The sequence below is a fragment of the Neofelis nebulosa genome, chromosome 8 (genome assembly GCF_028018385.1).
Source record: "Neofelis nebulosa isolate mNeoNeb1 chromosome 8, mNeoNeb1.pri, whole genome shotgun sequence".
In the NCBI taxonomy this organism is placed as follows: domain Eukaryota; kingdom Metazoa; phylum Chordata; class Mammalia; order Carnivora; family Felidae; genus Neofelis; species Neofelis nebulosa.
Genome location: NC_080789.1, coordinates 66,025,176 through 66,046,066, shown reverse-complemented (window position 1 = coordinate 66,046,066; position 20,891 = coordinate 66,025,176). Strand labels below are relative to the sequence as shown.

At 37.6% G+C, this 20,891-nt stretch overlaps 1 protein-coding gene across 2 annotated transcripts in view; it reads left to right on the top strand.

Annotated features, from left to right (window-relative positions):
- The window catches only part of SPATS2 (spermatogenesis associated serine rich 2), a 151,218-nt gene that overhangs the window by 122,364 nt on the left and 7,963 nt on the right, over positions 1–20,891 (top strand). For both annotated transcript variants that reach the window (XM_058742895.1, XM_058742896.1), the window contains 4 exons: positions 700–961; positions 2,903–3,082; positions 5,437–5,572; positions 18,288–18,346. In XM_058742895.1, coding sequence (XP_058598878.1) covers positions 700–961; positions 2,903–3,082; positions 5,437–5,572; positions 18,288–18,346 — 637 coding nt within the window. The remainder of the gene's footprint in view (positions 1–699; positions 962–2,902; positions 3,083–5,436; positions 5,573–18,287; positions 18,347–20,891) is intronic.

Genomic DNA, 20,891 nt, shown 5'->3' with positions numbered 1-20,891 from the left:
GACAGGGTCCTTTTTGTCTGCCCTGGCTCCCACAATGTGTGCGAGCTGCTCCAAGAACAGGTGCACAGCTGCCTTCACCCTAAGGTAACCGCTTCTATGAGAGGAGCTGATACTGACTGAGATTAACCACGATTTACTGTCCAGGTCTTCACCTGCAAATTTTAAGTCTTCAGTAGACTCCAGAGTTCCAAAATAGTTACATTACACAGATTCTGCCAGTGTAATTATTGTCTAGTGAGACAGATTACTAGTGCTTCCTCCTCTGTCATTGTCCCAGAATCCTCTGCAGTGCAGTTTTAATTTATGTCTCTTATTAGACTGAGGTTGCACTTCATTCCATGTGTTTGTATCCTACACCATTTTTTTCTATTGGGCTGTTGTTTTGTTTGTTTTTTGTTAGAGCTCTGTATAAATTTAACTTTTTGTATATAAGTTGGACGTATTTCACATTTTGTAATTTATCTTTTGATTTGGTGGGTTTTTCCATGCATACATTTTTTATATTTATGTGTTTGAGTTTATCCAAAGTATTTTACATACTTATTTTAGTCAGTAGTTCAAAATATACAAGAATGTGTTCAATTTTGGGGAGGGCATATGAGAAATTAATAACATTGCCTTTGGGTAGCTAGAGTTACTTCTCTGGGTTGTGGGGTCTTCTTTTTCTTTTCTTTTTTTCAAATCTTGAATAACCATTAGAACAAAAAGAAGAAAAGCAAACCAAAGCCTACAGCAGAAGCAAGTAACAGTATCCCAGATTCCAGTAAATCGGTTTCCGTTCAAGAGGAACAGACTGTGCCTTCTTCAGAGAAAGGTGGTATTAATGGTTACCATGTCAACGGTGCCATCAATGATACTGAGTCTGTGGACTCACTCAGTGAAGGTATGGAGATACTTTCAATAGATGCCAGAGAATTGGAAGATCCTGAGTCTGCTACACCAGATGTGCTGAATAGAACAGGTGAGTTTATTAACAGGTCTTTGAAAAGTTGTTTTCTGTTGAAAAATATAGGGGCTTCCTGGTTGAAAAAGCAATCAATAAATTGAATTTAGTTAGTCTTTTATTTTTTAGTTTTTGTTGCCTTTTATATGAAAGAGTCAAATTTTGTACAGTTGATTCTTGAACAATGCAGTGTGGACTATGCAGGTCCACTTATTTGTGGATTTTTTTCCCCGAAAAAATATAATACAGTACTGCAAATATATTTTCTCTTCCTAATGATTTTTTTTCCTAATGGTTTTCTTAATAACATTTTCTTTTCTCTAGCTTACTTTATTGTAAGAATATTGGATATAATACATATAAAATACAAAACATGTTTATTGACTGTATGTTATTGGTAAAGCTTCTGATCAACAGTAGGCTTAAGTTTTGGAAGAGTCAAAGTTATATACAGATTTTCAACTGCAAGGGAGGGGGTCAGTGCCCTTAACCCCCACATTGTTCAAGGGTCAACTGTAGTTACCAAAGGCCTAGAAGAATATAGTTGTTATTCCATTGTCTTATATTAATTTTAGTTTAAGTCAGTCTTGTGGAAATCTTTTAACATAATAATCCCTCAGTAGTTAGAGATTATAGAAGGTGACCTTAAGACTTTTTAAATTGCTTATTATTAAGGACAGTGATGATGATGAATTGATGTTGATGTTACTATTTTAGGGCCCAACACAGTGAGGAATATATAATAGTAACTGTAATCCCATGGCTTTCATGAGAAGTAGACTGTTGGTTTTTATTGTCCCACATTTGTTTTCTAGTAAAGAATTAAGATTAATGTTGTCAATTCAAATATCTTGCACATTTTTTGTTTTATTAACCATTTTGATGAATGTTGGGAAGATACTGGGAATATGTCTTTTAAAGTTGGCTTTTTAATTACTTGGTTGTTAATCCATTTCCACTTGCTCTGTTGCTGCTAGAGTTATTATGTAATGACAATTTAAGAGTTGTTCTGTACTTCTCAGATGTGCTTTTATTGATTAGCTTGCACACACAAAAAGACTTAGAGAAAAATATAGCACCTACGCTATAACCTCAAATAAACCAAAGATAGTCAGTGGCTTCCTTTTTTTTTTTTTTTTTTTTTTTTCCCTGAGCTAGCTCTTCTTTGATATCCTAACTCTTTGTGCTTTCCGTAAAGCTTTTAAAACTCTCGGGGTACCTGGCTGGCTCCGTTGATGGAGCATGCAACTCCTGATTTGAATATTGTGAGTTCGATCCCCACGTTGGGTGTAGAGATAACTTTTTTTTTTTTTTTTTTAATTTTTTTTTTCAACGTTTTTTATTTATTTTTGGACAGAGAGAGACACAGCATGAACGGGGGAGGGGCAGAGAGAGAGGGAGACACAGAATCGGAAACAGGCTCCAGGCTCCGAGCCATCAGCCCAGAGCCTGACGCGGGGCTCGAACTCACGGACCGCGAGATCGTGACCTGGCTGAAGTTGGACGCTTAACCGACTGCGCCACCCAGGCGCCCCGTAGAGATAACTTTTTTAAAAAACTTAATAAATAAATAGATTAATAATAAAACTCTCCCTTCCCTGGAACAGTGTAAAACTCTTTTTTTCCTCAGTATAACTTACAGAAGCTATAAGAAATTAGTGCTTCCTTGTGCCCAGAGCTACCAAGGTACAGGGAACAAGCTAGCTTATCTTGAGATGGGTTAACACAGACTCATCCTTTTCATTCAGGATGAAGTTTAGGGCTGAGCCAGATGCTCCTGATAGTCTCGTCCAACTGATTCTGCTCTTTGTTCTATTTTGTCAGTTGTTTTTGTTCATAACCTTTCAGAGGCATAGTTTTACCTGAAACATTTTTACCTTTTTTATTTGTTTATACTTAAGACTGCTTGATTGATTTCCTGCTAACTTTTACTCTAAAATACTGGCCTTTCTTTGACAGGGTCCATGCTGGAGAATGGCATCTCTGATTTTGAACCCAAGTCTTTGACTATGCAGTCTACTCAGAATTCTCAACAAAATAGGAATGCTGCAAAATCTCTCTCAAGACCTACCACAGCACCTCAGTTTTCAAATCTGGGGATGGAAGATTTTCCACTCTCTTCCACCAACAAAAAGCTAGGTAAATCAGAAGGCTACCTTTGAGAGAAAACAAAAAAAAAAAATTGTGCTTTTGGCTAGAGAGGGCAAATTTTCTCCTTGTTCCTCAGATAAGATCTCAGAGGTTAGCAGGTAATACTTTTTCTGTTTTTGAGGCAGCAACTACCCTTCCCTAACTCCGTGTACACAGTTGGAGTCTGATAGTATTTTAGATGCTGTACAGTCTTGTTACAATGACAGGGATCCTTTTAGTGAATGAAAGTCAAACTCTACTGGCCAGAACGACTTTTCTACTAATAGTAACTTGTTTCTTTTATTTGCTTTACTAAACATTTTTGTACTGTTTCCTTCATTTTTATCTCCTGGTTGATTTAATAGTAAAAAGCTCTGCCAACTCTGACATGACGTTTTAAAGAAATCTTTTCATTTCTCTTCACAACTTCATGCGCTTACTAATATCTGTCAGACTGTAGCTTTAAACAAGATCGTTTCCTCTTAAGTAAGTGTGCAGTATCGACTGGTGGTAGTTATTTGCTTTTTTTTTTCACTATACTCATCATTTAAATAATCAGCCAGTAATTAAACAGGTAGAGATGATAGCCCCTCTGAGTGTCATACATCTAAAGCATCGTCCACTCCACTAAATGTACGAAACAGAAATGTAAAAGACACTTGTAACCTGTAGCTCTTTATTGAATTATTTATTCCACATGAGCTAAATTTAATTAGTGAAGCTTTCCTTTTAAATCTAACATGACCCTCAGCTTGGTGCAGAAAGCACGTCAAAAATACTCAGTCAAGCAAAAAGAAAAGCACAAGGCTTGAAAGCTCTTTAGATTTGGAAAGAAATCAAGTTACGATGAGGAAGAATTTAAATAAAAAATTGGAAATCTATATCTTGGCACATTAAACTTCTTAGATCTATGATTTCACCTATAAATTGTATATATAACTTTGACATTGGTGAATATAGAAAGGTTGGTAGAACTTTTGGAAACTGATTAGAATATGTTGGGTGGTAAATATATTTCATCTTTACCTATAAAGTTGGCTTATCCACATACAATGTTTTGAACTACTACACAGAGAATTTTATTAATTTTGTAATGCCTGCATGGTGAATTATAGTCCAAATCCTGTCATTTAGAGAGTTTTGAAACACTGGTACCTATTCAAATACTTTACTTCATTTTGGATAGTTTCTGAAGTTGCTGTTGTCAAATTCATTAATCTTTTTTTTAACAGTTTCTAGTCTGCTGTTAATCCTATCCAGTGAAATTGTCATCTCAGACATTGTCTTTTTTCACCTCTAGAGGTTCAGCTGAGTTTTTTAAAGTATCGACCATGTCTCTCCTTAATATGTTTATGCTTTTCTCTGCCTTCTTGAACTTACGGTATCTGATTGTATCAGCTGTTTTGAGGTCTTTATTTACTTGACTCTACATCTATGACATTTCTGCATCTGTTTCTGTTAGTTGATTTTTCATTATGGATCGTGTTTGTCTGCCTCTTTGTATGCCTAGTAATTTTTTATTGGGTGCCAGACATTGTGAATTTTGCTTTGTCGATTGCTAGATAGTTTTTGTGTTTTATTTAAGTACTGTTATGATTTGTTCTGGGACTATTTGGTAACAGTTTGAGGCTTGTTTTTAAGCTTTGTTAGGTGAAACTTAGAGTAGCCCTTAGAGCTAATTTTGCCTCATTACTGAGGGAGTACCCTTCCAAGTGTTCTACCTGGTGCCCTATTCTGGCTGGTGTGAACATGAACTATTTGTGGGCTTGTTCTGCGTATTCCTTTCCAGTGGTTCTTTTTCCTGTCTCAGGTAGTTTCCTCACACCGATGCATTCAGAATCCCCTGCAGATCTCTGTACAATTTTCTCATCTTTGTGTAGCTCTTTCCTCTCTAGTATTCTGCCCTTAGAATTCTAACCACCTTGGCCTCCCCAAGTTCTTAGCTCTGTCCTCTCAATTCAGGATTAGGATTTCTCCTCCTTGCACTGCAGCCTGGAAACTCTTTCATGGCAGTAAGTTGAGGCAATCATAGGCCTCACTTCATTTGTGTCTTTTCTCAGGGAAAAAGTACTGTCTATCGTCTATTGTCTGAAAACCAGGTTTCATATGTTTTGTCTGTGTGTGTGTTTAGTTGTGTAAGACAGGAGGGTAAATCCAACTCCTAGTACTCCATCTTAGCCAGGATACTTAGTTAAAAACAAAAATCTATGAAAACATCAATTTTTTGGTGAGGAGGGTGGCCATTAAGGAAACATTTTTAGTCCACATGACATTTGTTACTTTACATGCTTAGGTGTTCATATCTAACTTTCAGGTTACTTGTGCTCCTTTTTTTATATTAATCCTTGGGTTTTCTTCCCAAGGTTCCAATATTGAAAAATCTGTGAAAGACCTCCAGCGCTGTACAGTGTCTCTTGCACGGTATCGAGTTGTAGTTAAAGAAGAGATGGATGCTTCTATTAAGAAAATGAAACAAGCTTTTGCTGAATTGCAGAGCTGGTAAGTTAAGTTGCATTTGATCACATGGCACAAAGATGATCATTTATAAACATGGTCTGCCATTCACCAGGTCCTTTAATTTCTGACTCTTAACTGCTCTATGTAGTGGGAAGAAACTTAAAAATCCTGAGGTATATTTAGCTTTCTGCTTCGTTCAACTCCTTTTGGTCACATGGCCATTTTGCAAATGGGTGGTACAGAGAACTCTTTGTGTTCTAGGAATGGGCTTGAGGTTGATACTGTTCAGAAAAGGACAAATAATTATAGAATGGACCATACATCCTTACTTTAGGGTCTGTCTTTTAAACCAGGAACCTGCAACAAATGGCATGATGTTTTTGAACAAAATTGTGAAGTAGAAAAGACCTGTCTTTGCTTTCCCACCTCCTGTCATCCTTCCTAATGCACTCTGCCCTAAACATATCTTTGGTGCCTCATTATTAATCGATTTGTTTTAATTTTGTGTTTTTCAAACTGTGTTCTAAAAAAAATACTCTTAACTAGGGGCACCTGGATGGCTCAGTCTGTTAAGTGTTCAAATCTTGATTTCAGCTCAGGTTATAATCTCACAGTTTTGTGGGATTGAGCCCTGCATCAGGCTCTGGAGTGACAGTGCACAGTCTGCTTGGGATTCTCTCTCTCTCTCTCTCTCTCTCTCTGTCCCTTCCCTACTTGCATGCTCACTCTCTCTCTCTCTCTCTCTCAAAATAAACTTTAAAAATAAAAATAAAACAATAAAAAACACTCACATCTTAAAATATATTAATATGTGTTCTGTAGGGGAAATAGGGTTTGGTAGTTAAAGAGGTTTGAAAATACTTTTTTAAAAATTTTACCACTGGACTTAAGTGCTTTTTCAATGCTAATGTGCACTGTGAATCTATAAGAGGGAGCTATACTATGCTGTTTCTCAAGCGTATTTGACTATAGAATCTTTTGCGGGGAGAAATATATTCTAATGTTTTTTAAAATTACTGAAGCTAGTTTTAATCATTATATTTTGAGGTGGTAACTAATACTGAAGCCATAACTCCTTGCTGGGGAGGTATTTGCATTTTTATAAGGGACTTGTTTGCAATGGAAAAGCCCTGAGGACCAAATTCAGTAAAGTGATGGAAAGACCAGCAGCTAGGTTGATGTTTGGAGGTGTAAGACTGTCTACTTTCCTTCTCTGTAAGACTTGCCTAGATCTGAAATATGAGAGGAAGCGTTCATGAATAGAGGAAACCTACCCCACTCTTCCTCCCAACCATCCATTTTCTTGCCTGTTTGTGGTCGTATTCAACCACGTCTCTGTTCATCAGCTTAGTATGGTTACTTCATGCCACAAGAAACAAGAGACAAGGGAGTGTAGGCAGCCTCCGTCCTGTGGAATTGAAGAGGGCATGAATTAATGAAGATGTAGAATAAAGCCTCCAAAAAGTTGCTGACACATACTTTTATCATTTGCAAAGTGTAGAATGGTCCACTAAATCATCATAACCAAAAGTACATATGTGTTTGTGTATATAGTTTTAAGTTTATTTATTTATTTTGAGAAAGAGAGGGCAGGCACATGCATGGGGTAGGGGGCAGAGAGAGAGAGAGAGAGAGACAGAGAGAGTGAGGAAGAGAGAGAATCCTAAGCAGGCTCTTTGTCCTGAATACTGAGTTTTCCCTTTCAGGTTTTATAGCTAGAAATTTAATGTCATATCTTCTGTCTTTCTTACATACATGTTTGCTTCAGCCAGAAGACTTAACATTCACATTTCCTCTTCTATATACTTGTTGATGCCACTTTTCTATCCTGATATGTTCTTCTATATCTTTATACTTCTCTAACTCCAAGCAGTCTTCCCAAACTCACCTTAAATTAAGCTCTAACTTCTATGAATATTTCTAAGTAACTGGTTTCTACTCTTTATGAACCTTTTGGGAGAAAGTACCATGCCCTTCGCCCTGGATTACTATCATATCAGGTATTATTGACTCATTTGGAAAAGAATAAAGAGCTAAGAGTAGATCATCCCAACTTTGCTTTGATAAGCCTCTGGTTTCCATGATTGTTTAGCTTACTGATTACTTAGCCACAGGATCTGATTGTATTCAGAACCAGCCTAAACCAGGAAATGCAGTTCCGGGAGAGAGATTTGTGAGTTCCTGTTGACTTGGAACCCAGCCAAGGAGAGCCTCCTTCGATAAATGACAAATGAAATGGTTTCCTGCCTGGGAACTGTGTATTTAGGATTGATTAGCAGACGTGACAACTGGGTCAATTTAACTTGAGGAAAGAGATTTACCTGCCCTTTCCTGCTGGTGCCCTTCTCTCTGGCTGATTGGGTTTTTATACTACCTTATTTCAATGCCCCTTGCAGTTGCTACTTCAAGACATAATTGGCAGGTAAGCTAACTCCATTTGGCACTGAACCAGAGCTTAGAGTTAATGTCACTCAGGAAGCCATTTTTTGTGTTGGTTATAGTATAAAAGAAAAGAAAAGGGTCTAACAAATTTGCAACAGTAAGATTACATTGATGGGGCACTAGGGGAATTATACAGATAACTGCTTTCATTTTGGGGCCAAATGAAAGCAGACACATACCTGTGGGAAGGTAAAATCAGAGGCTTTTCCAGTATGTAAAAGTCAAAATCTGTTGTTGGTGATCCAGTAATAATCATCTCTAGACCCAAGTTTACTTTTCTTGTCCATTCATAAAATTTGTCTGACTTACATTGTTGGAGCTATTAGTTGACTTAAGTTTAAAGTTATTAAGGAGCAGGATATGGAATGGAACATGAAGCTAAAGTAGATAAATCATTTTGGACAGTTGTCATATAATATGTTGGTGAAAATGCCAACAGGAAATACACTCAACTTGCCTTTGTAAAGCAGCTCAACTCCTTGTTAAAGGAGAAAATGGAGAGGCATCTCTTAAACACACTCAACTCTTTGTTAAAGGAGAAAATGGAGGGGTGTCTGGGTGGCTCAGTTGGTTAAGCATTTGACTTTGGCTCAGGTCATGATCTCATGGCTTGTGGGTTTGAGCCCCGCATCAGGTTCTGTGCTGACAGCTCAGAGCCTGGAACCTGCTTCAGATTCTGTCTCCCTCTCTCTGTCTCTCTCTCCTCCTCCCCTGCTCATGCTGTCTGTCTGTCTCTCTCTCTCTCTCTCTCTCTCTCTCTCTCTCTCAAAAATAAACGTTTTAAAATAATTTTTTAAGGATAAAATGGATAAGAAATTTGAAATTCTAAACATATAAAGTCAATGTAAGTCTTTGCTTATGACTGAAATTTTTCATAGCTGATTCCTCATTCACCTTAGAAAAGTTACTTCTTGGCACAAAAGCAGACACTGAGATCAATGGAACAGAATAGAGAACCCAGAAATGGACCCACAAACGTATGGCCAACTTATCTTTGACAAAGCAGGAAAGAATATCCAGTGGAAGACAGTCTCTTCAAGTGGTGCTGAGAAGACTGGATAGCGACATGCAGAAAAATGAACCTGGACCACTTTCTTACACGTACACAAAAATAAACTCAAAATGGGTGAAAGACCTAAATGTAAGACAGGAAGCCATCAAAATCCTCAAGGAGAAAGCAGGCAAAAACCTCTTTGAACTTGGCGCAGGCAACTTTTTACTCAATACGTCTCTGGAGGCAAGGGAAACAAAAGCAAAAATGAACTATTGGAACCTCTTCAAAATAAAAAGCTTCTGCACAGTGAAGGAAACAATCAACAAAATTAAAAAGGCAACCGATGGAATGGGAGTAGATATTTGCAAACGATATATCAGATAAAGGGTTAGTATCCAAAATCTATAAAGAACTTATCAAACTCAACACCCAAAAAACAATCTAGTGAAGAAATGGGCAAAAGACATGAATAGACACTTCTCTAAAGAAGACATCCAGATGGCCAACCAACACACGAACAAATGCTCAACATTACTCATCATCAGGGAAATACAAATCAAAACCACAATGAGATACCACCTCACACCTGTCAGAATGGCTAACATTAACTACTCAGGCAACAACAGATGTTGGTGAGGATGCAGAGAAAGAGGATCTCTTTTGCACAGCCGGTGGGAATGCAAACTGGTGCAGCCACTCTGGAAAACAGTATGGAGGTTCCTCGAAAAATTAAAAATAGAACTACCCTATGACTCAGCAATTGCACTACTAGGTATTTATCCAAAGGATACAGGTATACTATTTCAGAGGGACACGTGCACCCCAGTGTTTATAGCAGCACTATCAACATTAGCCAAAGTATTAAAAGAGCCCAAATGTCCATTGATGGATGAATGGATAAAGAAGATGTAGTATATACATATATACCTTCTTTTTGATTACTCAGCAATCAAAAAGAATGAAATCTTGCCGTTTGCAACTACATGGATGGAACTGGAGGGTATTATGCTAAGTGAAATTGGTCAGAGAAAGACAAATGTCATATGACTTCACTCATATGAGGAGTTTAAGATAGGAAACAGATGAACATAAGGGAAGGGAAGCAAAAATAATATAAACACAGGAAGGGGGACAAAACATAAGAGACTCTTAAATATGGAGAACAGAGGTTTGCTGGAGGGGTTGTGGGAGGAGGGGATGGGCTAGATGGGTAAGGGGCATTAAGGAATCTGCTCCTGAAATCACTGTTGCATTATATACCAACTAACTTGGATAAATTAAAAAAATAAATTAAACAGCAAAAAAAGTTACTTCCTTTTAGTTGAGCTTCTCTTTTAGAGAAGATGTTAAGCTACAGGTAGTCTAACCTAAGGCTTTTAGATCCTTAAAGTCCATATAAACTTTAAATTTATATGGTGAAAACTTACATATCATTTTAAGAACCAAAGCACTTTCAAAAATGTCTATTTTAGAAATAAAGGAATGGGCTAATGTAATAATGTGTTATCAAAAATCTCCATAGCACTCTATACCTTTAAATTATTCTTCAGTTGTTGCATATTTAGTACATTGATACCTTATTTCTACTAGTAGTTGGCCTTCTTGGTTTTTGATATCCTTTAATTTAAATTTTTCACTCTTTTTTTTTTTTTTTGAGAGAGAGAGAGAGTGTGTGTGTATGCATACAAGCGGGGCAGAGGGAGAGAGAGAATCTCTGGCAGGCTCCATGCCCAACAAGGAGCCTGATACAGGGCTTGACCTCATGACTGAGATCATGACTTGAGCCAAAACCAAGAATCAGACACTTGACCGACTGAGCCAACCAGGCGCTCCTAAAATTTTAACCCTTTAACCATCTGTGAAAATATCTAGTAACATGATAATTATCAAACAGTTTACCAAACATTCAGTCATATTATCTAACTTATTTATCTGGATTTCTATCCTGCTAAGTAGGAATTTTAAATTCAACTTTACCATTTAAAAGGGATTTGAGTCTTAAGCGATTTGCCTAACATAACATCATAAATTGCAGACTCAATATTTGAATCTCTGTATTCTGACTCCCTGTAACCTATGATTTTCATCCCATCTCTCACTAATGGCTCACTTCTCACTAAAGCTTAGGAAGAATGCTAGAGACTTGGTACTTGTCACATATGTTATTTCCTTCTCAGCTTAAAGGCTATATAACAGAGGAAATTTAGGGACTAAGAAATTTTATCATTATGGAACAGAGTTAGATTGAGCAGGACCAAAATTTTGAGTGAGCCTATGAAAGCCTTTATAAGGATTCTTGTAAAATAAAACTTTAAGAAGGAATATTCCATCCAAATATTGCTTTGTAATTCAGAAGCCTTAAATCACACCTTACAATGATTTGTGATTCACCTATCCTTCAAGTCAGATCCTAGATGTGGAGAAAGTATGAAGATTAAGGGAAAGGTAACTAGGGAGTGGGGTCAATTAGAAAAGATTTCTTAAAATAAATGAATCATTATTAAGGTTTGAAGGACAAGAATTACATTGGCAGAAAGGATGGGGCTAGAATACTGCCATTAGGAGATCTGATCTAAGCAAAGGCATAGAAGGGACATGTAGGGGCTCCACCTGGTATAGCTATAGCTAAGGGGGCAGTAGTTGAAAGTAATATGGGAAGAAGTCAGAGACCAAGGTAAAATGAGAGCATAACAGCAGTTCTTTAAAGTAGAAGTAAAAGTCATGTAACTGTACCAACTTAACTTTCTGTGTCCTCTTGTGTCCCCCATCTGTATGCACATATAATCTTAATAGTTGTAATCATAGTGAGTGTACTTTTGTGGTATATTCTTTTTGTTTAAAGTTTTCTTTGATTCACCTCTCTGTAACTGCTTACACTGTGCTAATATGTGTATGTGTTCATTTAAGAATTTCTAGACAATGGATCTGGTATATATAATGATTTACCAAAGTTAATATGAACATATTTTACTAAATGGATATTCTGCTGGAACTGAGAAGTCAAGATGAACACAGATATTTGAATAATAATTTCTGCTGCTATTTATTGAGCCATTATTGCATGTCAGAAGCTTTTATGCACATGTTTCTAATCTGTATAACTATTATACCCAATTTATAGATAAGAAAAGATGGGCACAGTAAAAACTAATTTGCCCAAACATACTTGGTATTAAGTGACACTTTTCTACTATACCCTGCTTTCTTTTTCATTGTCTTATCAGGTATCTCTGTTTGCCTTTATTTTTTAGTCTTTGCCTTTCTAGTCTATATATGTCGCCCTTTAGACATTACTGTCATAATTTGAGAGAGAGGATAAAAAAAACCACAGTTTTAAGTGAGGATGTAGCCAGCTACTCTCTAGATGGCTTAACACTAACAATTTTTCCTTACCAACTAGAAACTTGAACAATAAACTCCTTGGTAATCTAGATTGCTACTGGTTCTTTTTTTCCTAAACATATTGTAAAATATCATCGAGTCATATGGTCTTGTAATATTACTTCAGAACTGAGATGCTTTTGACCACTGGAAAAGAACAGTCCCAAAGGAACAGCTTATATTCACATCCTAATTTCTTACAAGCTACTTCAGACTCTTAAAATATGAAATCGCATGTCTACATGCTTTGTGAGGACTCCTGATTTGATAAGATCCAAATATGATTTAATAAGCTAGTTCTTTCAGTTAATTTTACCACTGTTGTTCAACTCTGTGTGATGACCTGACTTACTGGTGTTTTTTGTTTTTGTTTTGAGCCTATGCATGTGTACCATACTCCAATAAGGCCAAGCGCCGGGAGTATGGAGTTCTACAAAACATATGAAGCATCATTAATTTTCTGCTAATAAAAACTACTGACTGTTCCCTCTTTTGATTGTTTTTTTTTAATTTTTTTTAACGTTTATTTATTTTTGAGACAGAGAGAGACAGAATATGAGCAGGGGAGGGGCAGAGAGAGAGGGAGACACAGAATCTGAAGCAGGCTCCAGGCTCTGAGCTGTCAGCACAGAGCCCGATGCGGGACTCGAACTCACGGACCGTGAAATCATGACCTGAGCCGAAGTCGGCCACCCAACCGACTGAGCCACCCAGGTGCCCCTCTTTTGATTGTTTTTATGAGAAGAGGGAAATGTCTTCAGAGAAATAAAGGTGTTTGCTTTGGCTTTGCTTGGATTTCTCCTTTGATTGTCTAGAGGTGTTAGAATGAATAAGTTTTAGGTTTTCGGCAAATATAATCGGGTACAAATATTTTCTAACATTAGTGAGTGGTTTAGAGTATTATCCCTTGAAATAGTTGGCTGTGGAATTGCCAGAGATGTGTTTCCATTATAACATTATTTTCTTTAAAAAAAATTTTTTTTTTTTAATGTTTATTTGTTTATTTTGAGAGAGAGAGCTCACGAGCAGGGAAGGGGCAGAGAGAAAGGGAGAGAGAGAATTCCAAGCAGGCTCCCAGCGCAGAGCCCGATGTGGGGCTTGAACTCAAAAACCGTGAGATCATGACCAGAGCTGATGAAATCAAGAATCGGATGCTTAACCGACTTGAGCCACCTATGTACCCCATAACATTGTCTTCTAATGCAGCAACCATAAACAAATGATAGTTAACATTTTTTTGGTACCAAGGAATACTGAAGGCAATAGCTAGAATCAATAATCTACATGTTAAATGCGTTAATTAAAGGGCTTGCTTCAAATGATGGACATGTACGATATCTTAGAGATATGAATAGTACTACAGGCAAAACTATTCTGAGCAACTAAATAAATTACATAGAAGCTTTAGAATAAATTAAACAAATGTGAAGATAGTAAAAAGTCCTAGTAAGGAAGGAAGGCAATACAGAACATTCATTTACCAGTCTTTTCCCTTAGTGGCAGTGACAAGTCATCTAAAGCCATCTTTCATGACTGAAGAAATGATGTGGAAATTCTCTACACTGTTATAAGGCGCAGGCTTAATAAGACCTAGTGTCTAAGTCCCCGCAATATTTAGCTGAATTTCATTAGCAGTTTCAGAATCCAGTGTATCAGATGCTGATTATGGTGTATTTCCATTCAGGAAAACCTTGAGACAACAACTGCAAGCTCAGTGTCCTTGTGTATTGGCACGAGCAAGGTAACAGAAAGTCTGACTGTCTGAATGAGCTTTTCATCACTCTCTGAGAGGACTCATTGCTTGCAGTTATGGCCTCTAAAAACTGTTACCTCAAACCACAGGTACTTTTGAATCTCTTGGCCACAGATCTATATGAAGACCATCGTTTAGCTGAGGAACAGATGAAAAACTTGAGCTTAAGTTTCCGCATTGTTAGAAAGCAATATTACGATAAACTCTTGTTTTTAATCGTAAAAAGAAAAAGCCTCTGCTATTTATCTTCATGCTTACCCTACTGTCCACTTTTGAACTCTTCCCACCTTTTCTATTTGTGATGCACTTATTTCAACTTTTTATTATGAAAACTTTCAAAGAGACAAAAGACATGGAAGGATGGTACAGAGTGTGTGTGTGTGATGTGTTTTGGTGGAACCATTTGAAAGCTGCAGGCATTATGACATGCCACCTCTAAAATGCTTTAGCATTGATGACCTAAAGATATGGTCATTCTACACAGTTGCAGTACATTATGTGATGTACTTTTAGGAGGCAAGTTATTATTATATTGCTTTGGTCAGTCTCGGCCTATCTATGGCGATGCTCTCAGCTACAAACGCCCGGGGGGGGGGGGGGTGGGCATTCACCTGGGCCGCATATTACTTGTAATGAGGCCATATTTGAGCTAGCGTTGTGGCTGGATCAGCCCTGGTGGTTCTTAGGATTGTAAGACACCTCAACAACTGCCATCAGGGATCTTGGGGAAAAAACAAGCTTTTATTACTTACATGTCCTAGAGGGGACATGGCACGTCCAGTGCCATACAGCACAGGGTGCTTAAATAGAGCTCAGACTGGGGTTATGCCTTTATTGCAGGTGATGGTGGGTTACCTAAGGTTTTGTGGGTTCGTTCTTTATTGGTGAATTTAAAACATAAGAGCAGGAATTAAAGCGTGGGAAGGGAAAGTAGGGTCACTCAAGTTATATGGGTCACTCAGGGCTTTCTAAAAGAGGAACTTCCTGTGTGGGGTAGCCTGACTTTTTATTGTGCAGCTGGCAGTCTGTTTATCTGAGATGTCTTTGAAATGGAGGTCTGGACAATCAAAGCTTAGTGTCAGGCACTTAACATTACAATGACAAAAGCTAACTATCAGGCATTTATATTTTAGCATTTATTCGTTTTTGTGCTTTTCTTTAAACTTTTTACTTTTTTCTTTTTTAACATTTATTCATTTTTGAAAGAGAGGTGCAGAGAGACAGGGAGACCCAGAACTGGAAGCAGGCTCCAGGCTCTGAGCTGTCAGCACAGAGCCTGACGCGGGCTTGAACTCACTAGCTGTGAGATCAAGCCCAGAGCTGAAGTCGGACGCTTAACCGACTGAGCCACCCAGGCGCCCCATATTCATTTTTGTGTTTTAAAGACTTGTGAAAATCTTCAGGAAAATTGCAAATGTTCATCAGGCTTTTCTCTGAGAAAATATCCCAACAGCCTCAGTTAACCAGTAGATTGCTCTATTTAATACTTGGCTGATGACATAAGACCTTTTTAGATGTTATCAATAGATGGCAAGACAACAAACAAGAAATAGAAGCACTTACTGCTTTTTATAGTGGGGTTTTTGGGCACGAAAATATGCACTTTTTTTAATGGCATGGGCAGGCAGATGGTTGTTCATACACTGCCTCTGAATTTCTTACGATCACCAGTGAGTCAATCAAAAAACAAACTTCATTTAAATGGATTCCAGTCATCCCTACAGGGGGAAAAAATCCAACACAGTGTACTTCGTAGCTCCTACTGCCACAGAAAAGTCTGATTGTGATGATGCAGAATTTTTTTTTCTTGCTAAACGTGTCATGTGACATTCTACTTTTTCATAATAAAGATTGTAAGCTGCAAAAGCTTACTTGTTTGCGGAAGTCTTAATAAATATTTTACAAGCTTTGCCAGAGACAAATTTGTCATCTGGTGGACACAGCGTCTGCATCTTAAGGTGATTCAGCAACAGAAAGGAGGTAGGGTCAAAATTGAGGCCTGGCAGCTCCTGTCTCAGTTGTGCTTTTGTTTTGCTTTTAGGTATTCCAAATGCTGCTAGAGTTCTCGGAGCAAAGTATTGCCAAGGTTTGGAGAATGCTTTCTTAGCAGAGTATTGCTACCCTACAATAGTTGGATCTTCTCTCTTGTCTGGTGCTTCTGGATTAATATGCCATCCAAATTTGTTTCATTACAAGTCTATTTATTAACATCATGCATAATGATGTTTTTTTTGTTTTTTTTTGTTTTTTTTTTAGAGAGCATGAGTGTGCACGTGCACGCAGGGGAGGGGCAGAGAGAGAGAGAGAGAGAGAGAACACACCAAGCAGGTTCTGCTCTGTTAGTATGGAGCCCAGGGTGGGGCTCAAACTCAGCGAGCTGTGAAATCATGACCTGAACTGAAACCAAGAGTCAGATACTTAACCAACTGAGCCACCCAGGTGCCCCACATCATACATAATTCTTATCAAACCTGTGTTCTCTGGCACTTCATATAAAGGAATTTGCTCCTTGAGAAAATGACCCTGCCTTATCTTTTTTTGTATACCTCACACTATAGTCCCTGTATTAACTACTTTCTGCTAACATCACTAAATATTGAGCTAAATTGAGTCAGCATTCATATATATGTATACGTATATGTTTATGTATGTGTGTATATATGATTAGTTTTACAATCAGAAACAAGAGTAGAACTTTTATTAACCCTGTAGATCTATTCCTTTGCAAAAGGGGAAATCAGAATGAATAGAAAATTCAAAGAGAGTTGGAACATTCATGTCTGGGCAAGTATCAAAATTTTAGATTTTTATTTCACCACTGAGTAAAACTGATACAGTAAGGAAAATTACTTGTATCCAGAGGTTGCAGACTAGGGCAAACTACTGTCTTTCTATATGTTGAAGGTAGTGGGCTCTTTTACAAGAACATAGAAAGCTTTACGTGCCATTTACATTTGCAGTGGAGAAAATTCTCAGTACCCATTTGACGTTCATTTTCTGTAGAAAGCCTATCAGAAACCTTTGATTTCATTTTTTCTGGATTATTAAATGTTTACCTGAAACCAGCACAATGTATATATGTCTTTTAACTACTCTGCCTCCTTAAGACTAAAGTGCCACAAACAAAAACAAATGAGCAAAGGGAAAAAAGAGAGAGAGAGTGACAAACCAAGAAACGGACTCAACTACAGAGAACAAACTGATGGTTACCAGAGGGGAGGGATGGGCTGACCAGGTGATGGGGATTAAGGAGGACACCTGTTGTGATGAGCACTGGGTGATGTACAGAATTGTTGAATCAAGGGGCGCCTGGGTGGCTGAGTCAGTTAAGTGTCCAACTTTGGCTCAGGTGATGATCTCCAGGTTGGGTACTTCGAGCCCTGTGTTGGGCTCTGTGTTGACAGCTCAGAGCCTGGAGCCTGCTTTGCAGTCTGTGTCTCCCTCTCTCTCTCTGCCCCTCCCCTGCTTGTGCTCTCTCGGAAAAATAAAAATAAATAAATAAACAAATAATAAATAAATAAACATTAAAAAAATAAGAATTGTTGAATCAAAAAAGAAAAAAAAAAGAATTGTTGAATCACTGTATTGTACTCCCAAAACTACTGTTATGCTGTATGTTAACTAACTGGAGTTTAAATAAAACCTTTGACAAAATAGACCAAAGTGCCAGTGGACTTGGTGCAACTGTGGTAAAAGTGTTGAGAATATACAAAATCCTAACTGTGGATAAATTTACCATCCCCTAGTACGGATATTGCCTGGTAAAATGTATTAGAAGCAAAGCTGTCTGATTTTATAGACCAAAATATAAAATAAAAAATATGTGACTTTGTATGTGGAAATACGTAACTTCCAGAACTTTTGCTTTAGCAGTTTAGCTAGAAGTGTTCTGTAGCTCACTACTGCCACCTACTGGTTCTCAATTCTTGGACTTCTAGCTACTGGTTTACTGTAATACACAGAAATAAAAGGGAATTAAAGAAACAAAAGGGAATTAGGTCTATTTATTGGAATCCTTAAAATATCCTTTGCTGAGGGTAAGACAATTTTTATGTGGTCCACACAGGGTTTACTTTGTAGTATGCTTTCAGTGAACCAACTCATAAGTCTGTCTCCTCTGTTAACAATGTGCTATTTCTGTTTGAGTTTCTGATCAAACCTTTTTTCCCTTTGTCATCTTTTCCTAGTTTAATGGATCGAGAAGTGGCATTGCTTGCTGAAATGGACAAAGTGAAAGCTGAAGCAAGTAAGACTGATCTGTAGTTAAAGCTATTACCAGTTAGTAGTTATCTGCCTTTCAACCCTCATAACAAAAGCTCAATATAAATGTCACTGTAGGAGTTTATATATTTATTTGAAGAATCTTGAGAAGCTGTACTTCCCTGGCATATGAATCCTGTCAGGTGAAACAACTTTACAAGAATCTGGTTTTTAATATTTTTGAATGTTAATATTTTGAATGTTCAATGTCTGAGGGACTGCATCATGGTATTTGCCACCACAACATCATCTTAGGAAAATAAAGTATCCTTGCCAGGTGCCTGGGTTTTGTCTTATTTTGGGTTTTACTTCCAGTGATTGAATAATTCCATCGGGTTTTTTTTTTCTACTTGGAAAAAAAAAATGTTTGGCATAATCAGAGTTAACTTCACCAGCTTGCCCACAATTTAGTGTATGCATCACTGTCATTACCCATCTGAGAACTTTCTTGGTTTTCTCAGTTTGTAGAACAGTCTTCACTCCGTGTCTGTTATCATTAGATAGAGGAAGTCAATGAAATGAGGGTTTAGGATACCATGACTAGGATTCCATGAAAGCTTACTAAAATAGATTCTGGAGGAATAGAGTCTAACTTGGGTAATTTGTGGGGTTTTGTAACCAAAGAACCAGATACCTGTTTTTTGTCATTCCTGTTGAGGGTTAGGTACAAGATACACAGCTGTATGGAAAGAAGGGAGTATCTGTTACAGCTTCTACAATGGCATTGATGTGGGCTTTTCAGCAGCAGGTTTGACCTTCATGCTTTGAATGCTAGATTTGTAATTTGGAGGGTTGTTTCTTTTAACCTGCTCTCAGACTGGTACGAATGGCAATAGGTTGAGGTGATGACTCACAATTAAACCATTTGTGTTTATGCTCATGGGCCAGAGGAGGCACTGAGCTGAGTTCTCTTTTGATCTGTTTTGACCTGAAATGTTGAACAGGTGCTGTCCACTGTTTTTCAGAGGTGAGATTCATTTAAATTGAGTGGTATATCCTGAAATTTCTAAATGTGACCATTTCGGTCCATTCGTGTACTGTGTGTTCTATTTTGAGCATAAAGTTTCAAATAAAGCTAGTAAGAAGACATAGTCCTTACTTTTGAGAAGAAGGTGGTTTTTAAAAATATATCTTTTATAGAAAATGCCAAACATTTCAAAATGGCTAATATAATTAACTGCTACCGTCCAGCTTCAACCAATTATCAATTCATGGCAAATCTTATTTTATCAAATTAAGAGCTACAGTTTTACTTAATTTTGTCAGTTGTATATCTGTATCTCCTTTCTCTCATGCTAAAATCCTGGATCTCAGTGTTAGTAAATGTAATTATTCATTTACCAATACTATCAAGAAGGTGCTTTTTTTCTTACACGTTTAATAGTTTTATTAATTTATATGTTCATAGTACTTCACAGTTCAGAGTTTTTTCATTCATTTCTCTATGATCTTCGTATTACCCTTATGAGGTAATTAGGTTTTCCTTTTTTTTTTTTTTTTTTTTTAAATAAATGAAGAAATGAGTCCTTTGGAGAAAATGTGGCTTGTCCAAAGTTGTGTAATTGGGTCCACTGATTTGTGTGGAGTTCTTGACGTGACACATTTCCTCCATGATGGGATCTGTAGTTTTGTCTTAGAATCCTAGAATGCAGATTCCTGAGAGCAAATGGATTTGACACAAAATGGCAGACAGGTTTTATCTTGGGAGCCAGACCAGTAGATCATTTGTAACTATTGGGCCTTAGTGTCAAGAAACTTTTGTAGGCATATCCCTCACTTACTGGGAAAGTGTGTGCTTATTAATTAAGCTCATGTGGGGAGGGCAGCCCATGGGTGGTATATCCGTGACAATCAGGATAATAAGTAAACTTGCTAAAGGCATTCAACTCTCTGGAATACCTGATGTAGCTCTTGGAAAATTCTAGTTATTTTCTAACATAAATTTGGCTGATTTCTAAGTGGGTTACAAGATTCTATGTATAACAGTTAGGAATTGAGTTTGACTGCATGCAACAGAGTGGCCTAAATAAATGTGAGTTTATTTCTTTCTCTCATGAAATGAAAAATCCAGAGGTAAGTGATCGGGGCTGGCAGGGCGTCTCCAAAATGACATGAGGGACCCGAGCTTCTCTGTCTTTGTACTCAGCCATCCTTAGAGTGTACCTATAGTCAAAAGATCCCTGCTAAGGCTCCAGTTGAGGAGAGGCAATATGTTACATGCTGGCTAGGACTCCTGTAAACCTCGCCCTGTGAGTTCTGCTTAGATCTCAGTGACTAAACCATATCACACGACTGTCTTATCCAGCAAAGCCAGGAAATGTAGATTTTTACTTAAGCAGATTGGTACCCAAAACACTGGACTTCCGATAGGAAAAAGAGGAGAATGGATATGCAGTTGCTAACAGTCTTTTTGCTATTGTCCACCCCTCAGCTACCTGATATCCTCTTTTTTAAAAAATGAGAACACACTCCTCTCCTCCTCAATGACAACACCTCCAAAGTCTCATCTAGTTAGTATATTTAGCTGAAAG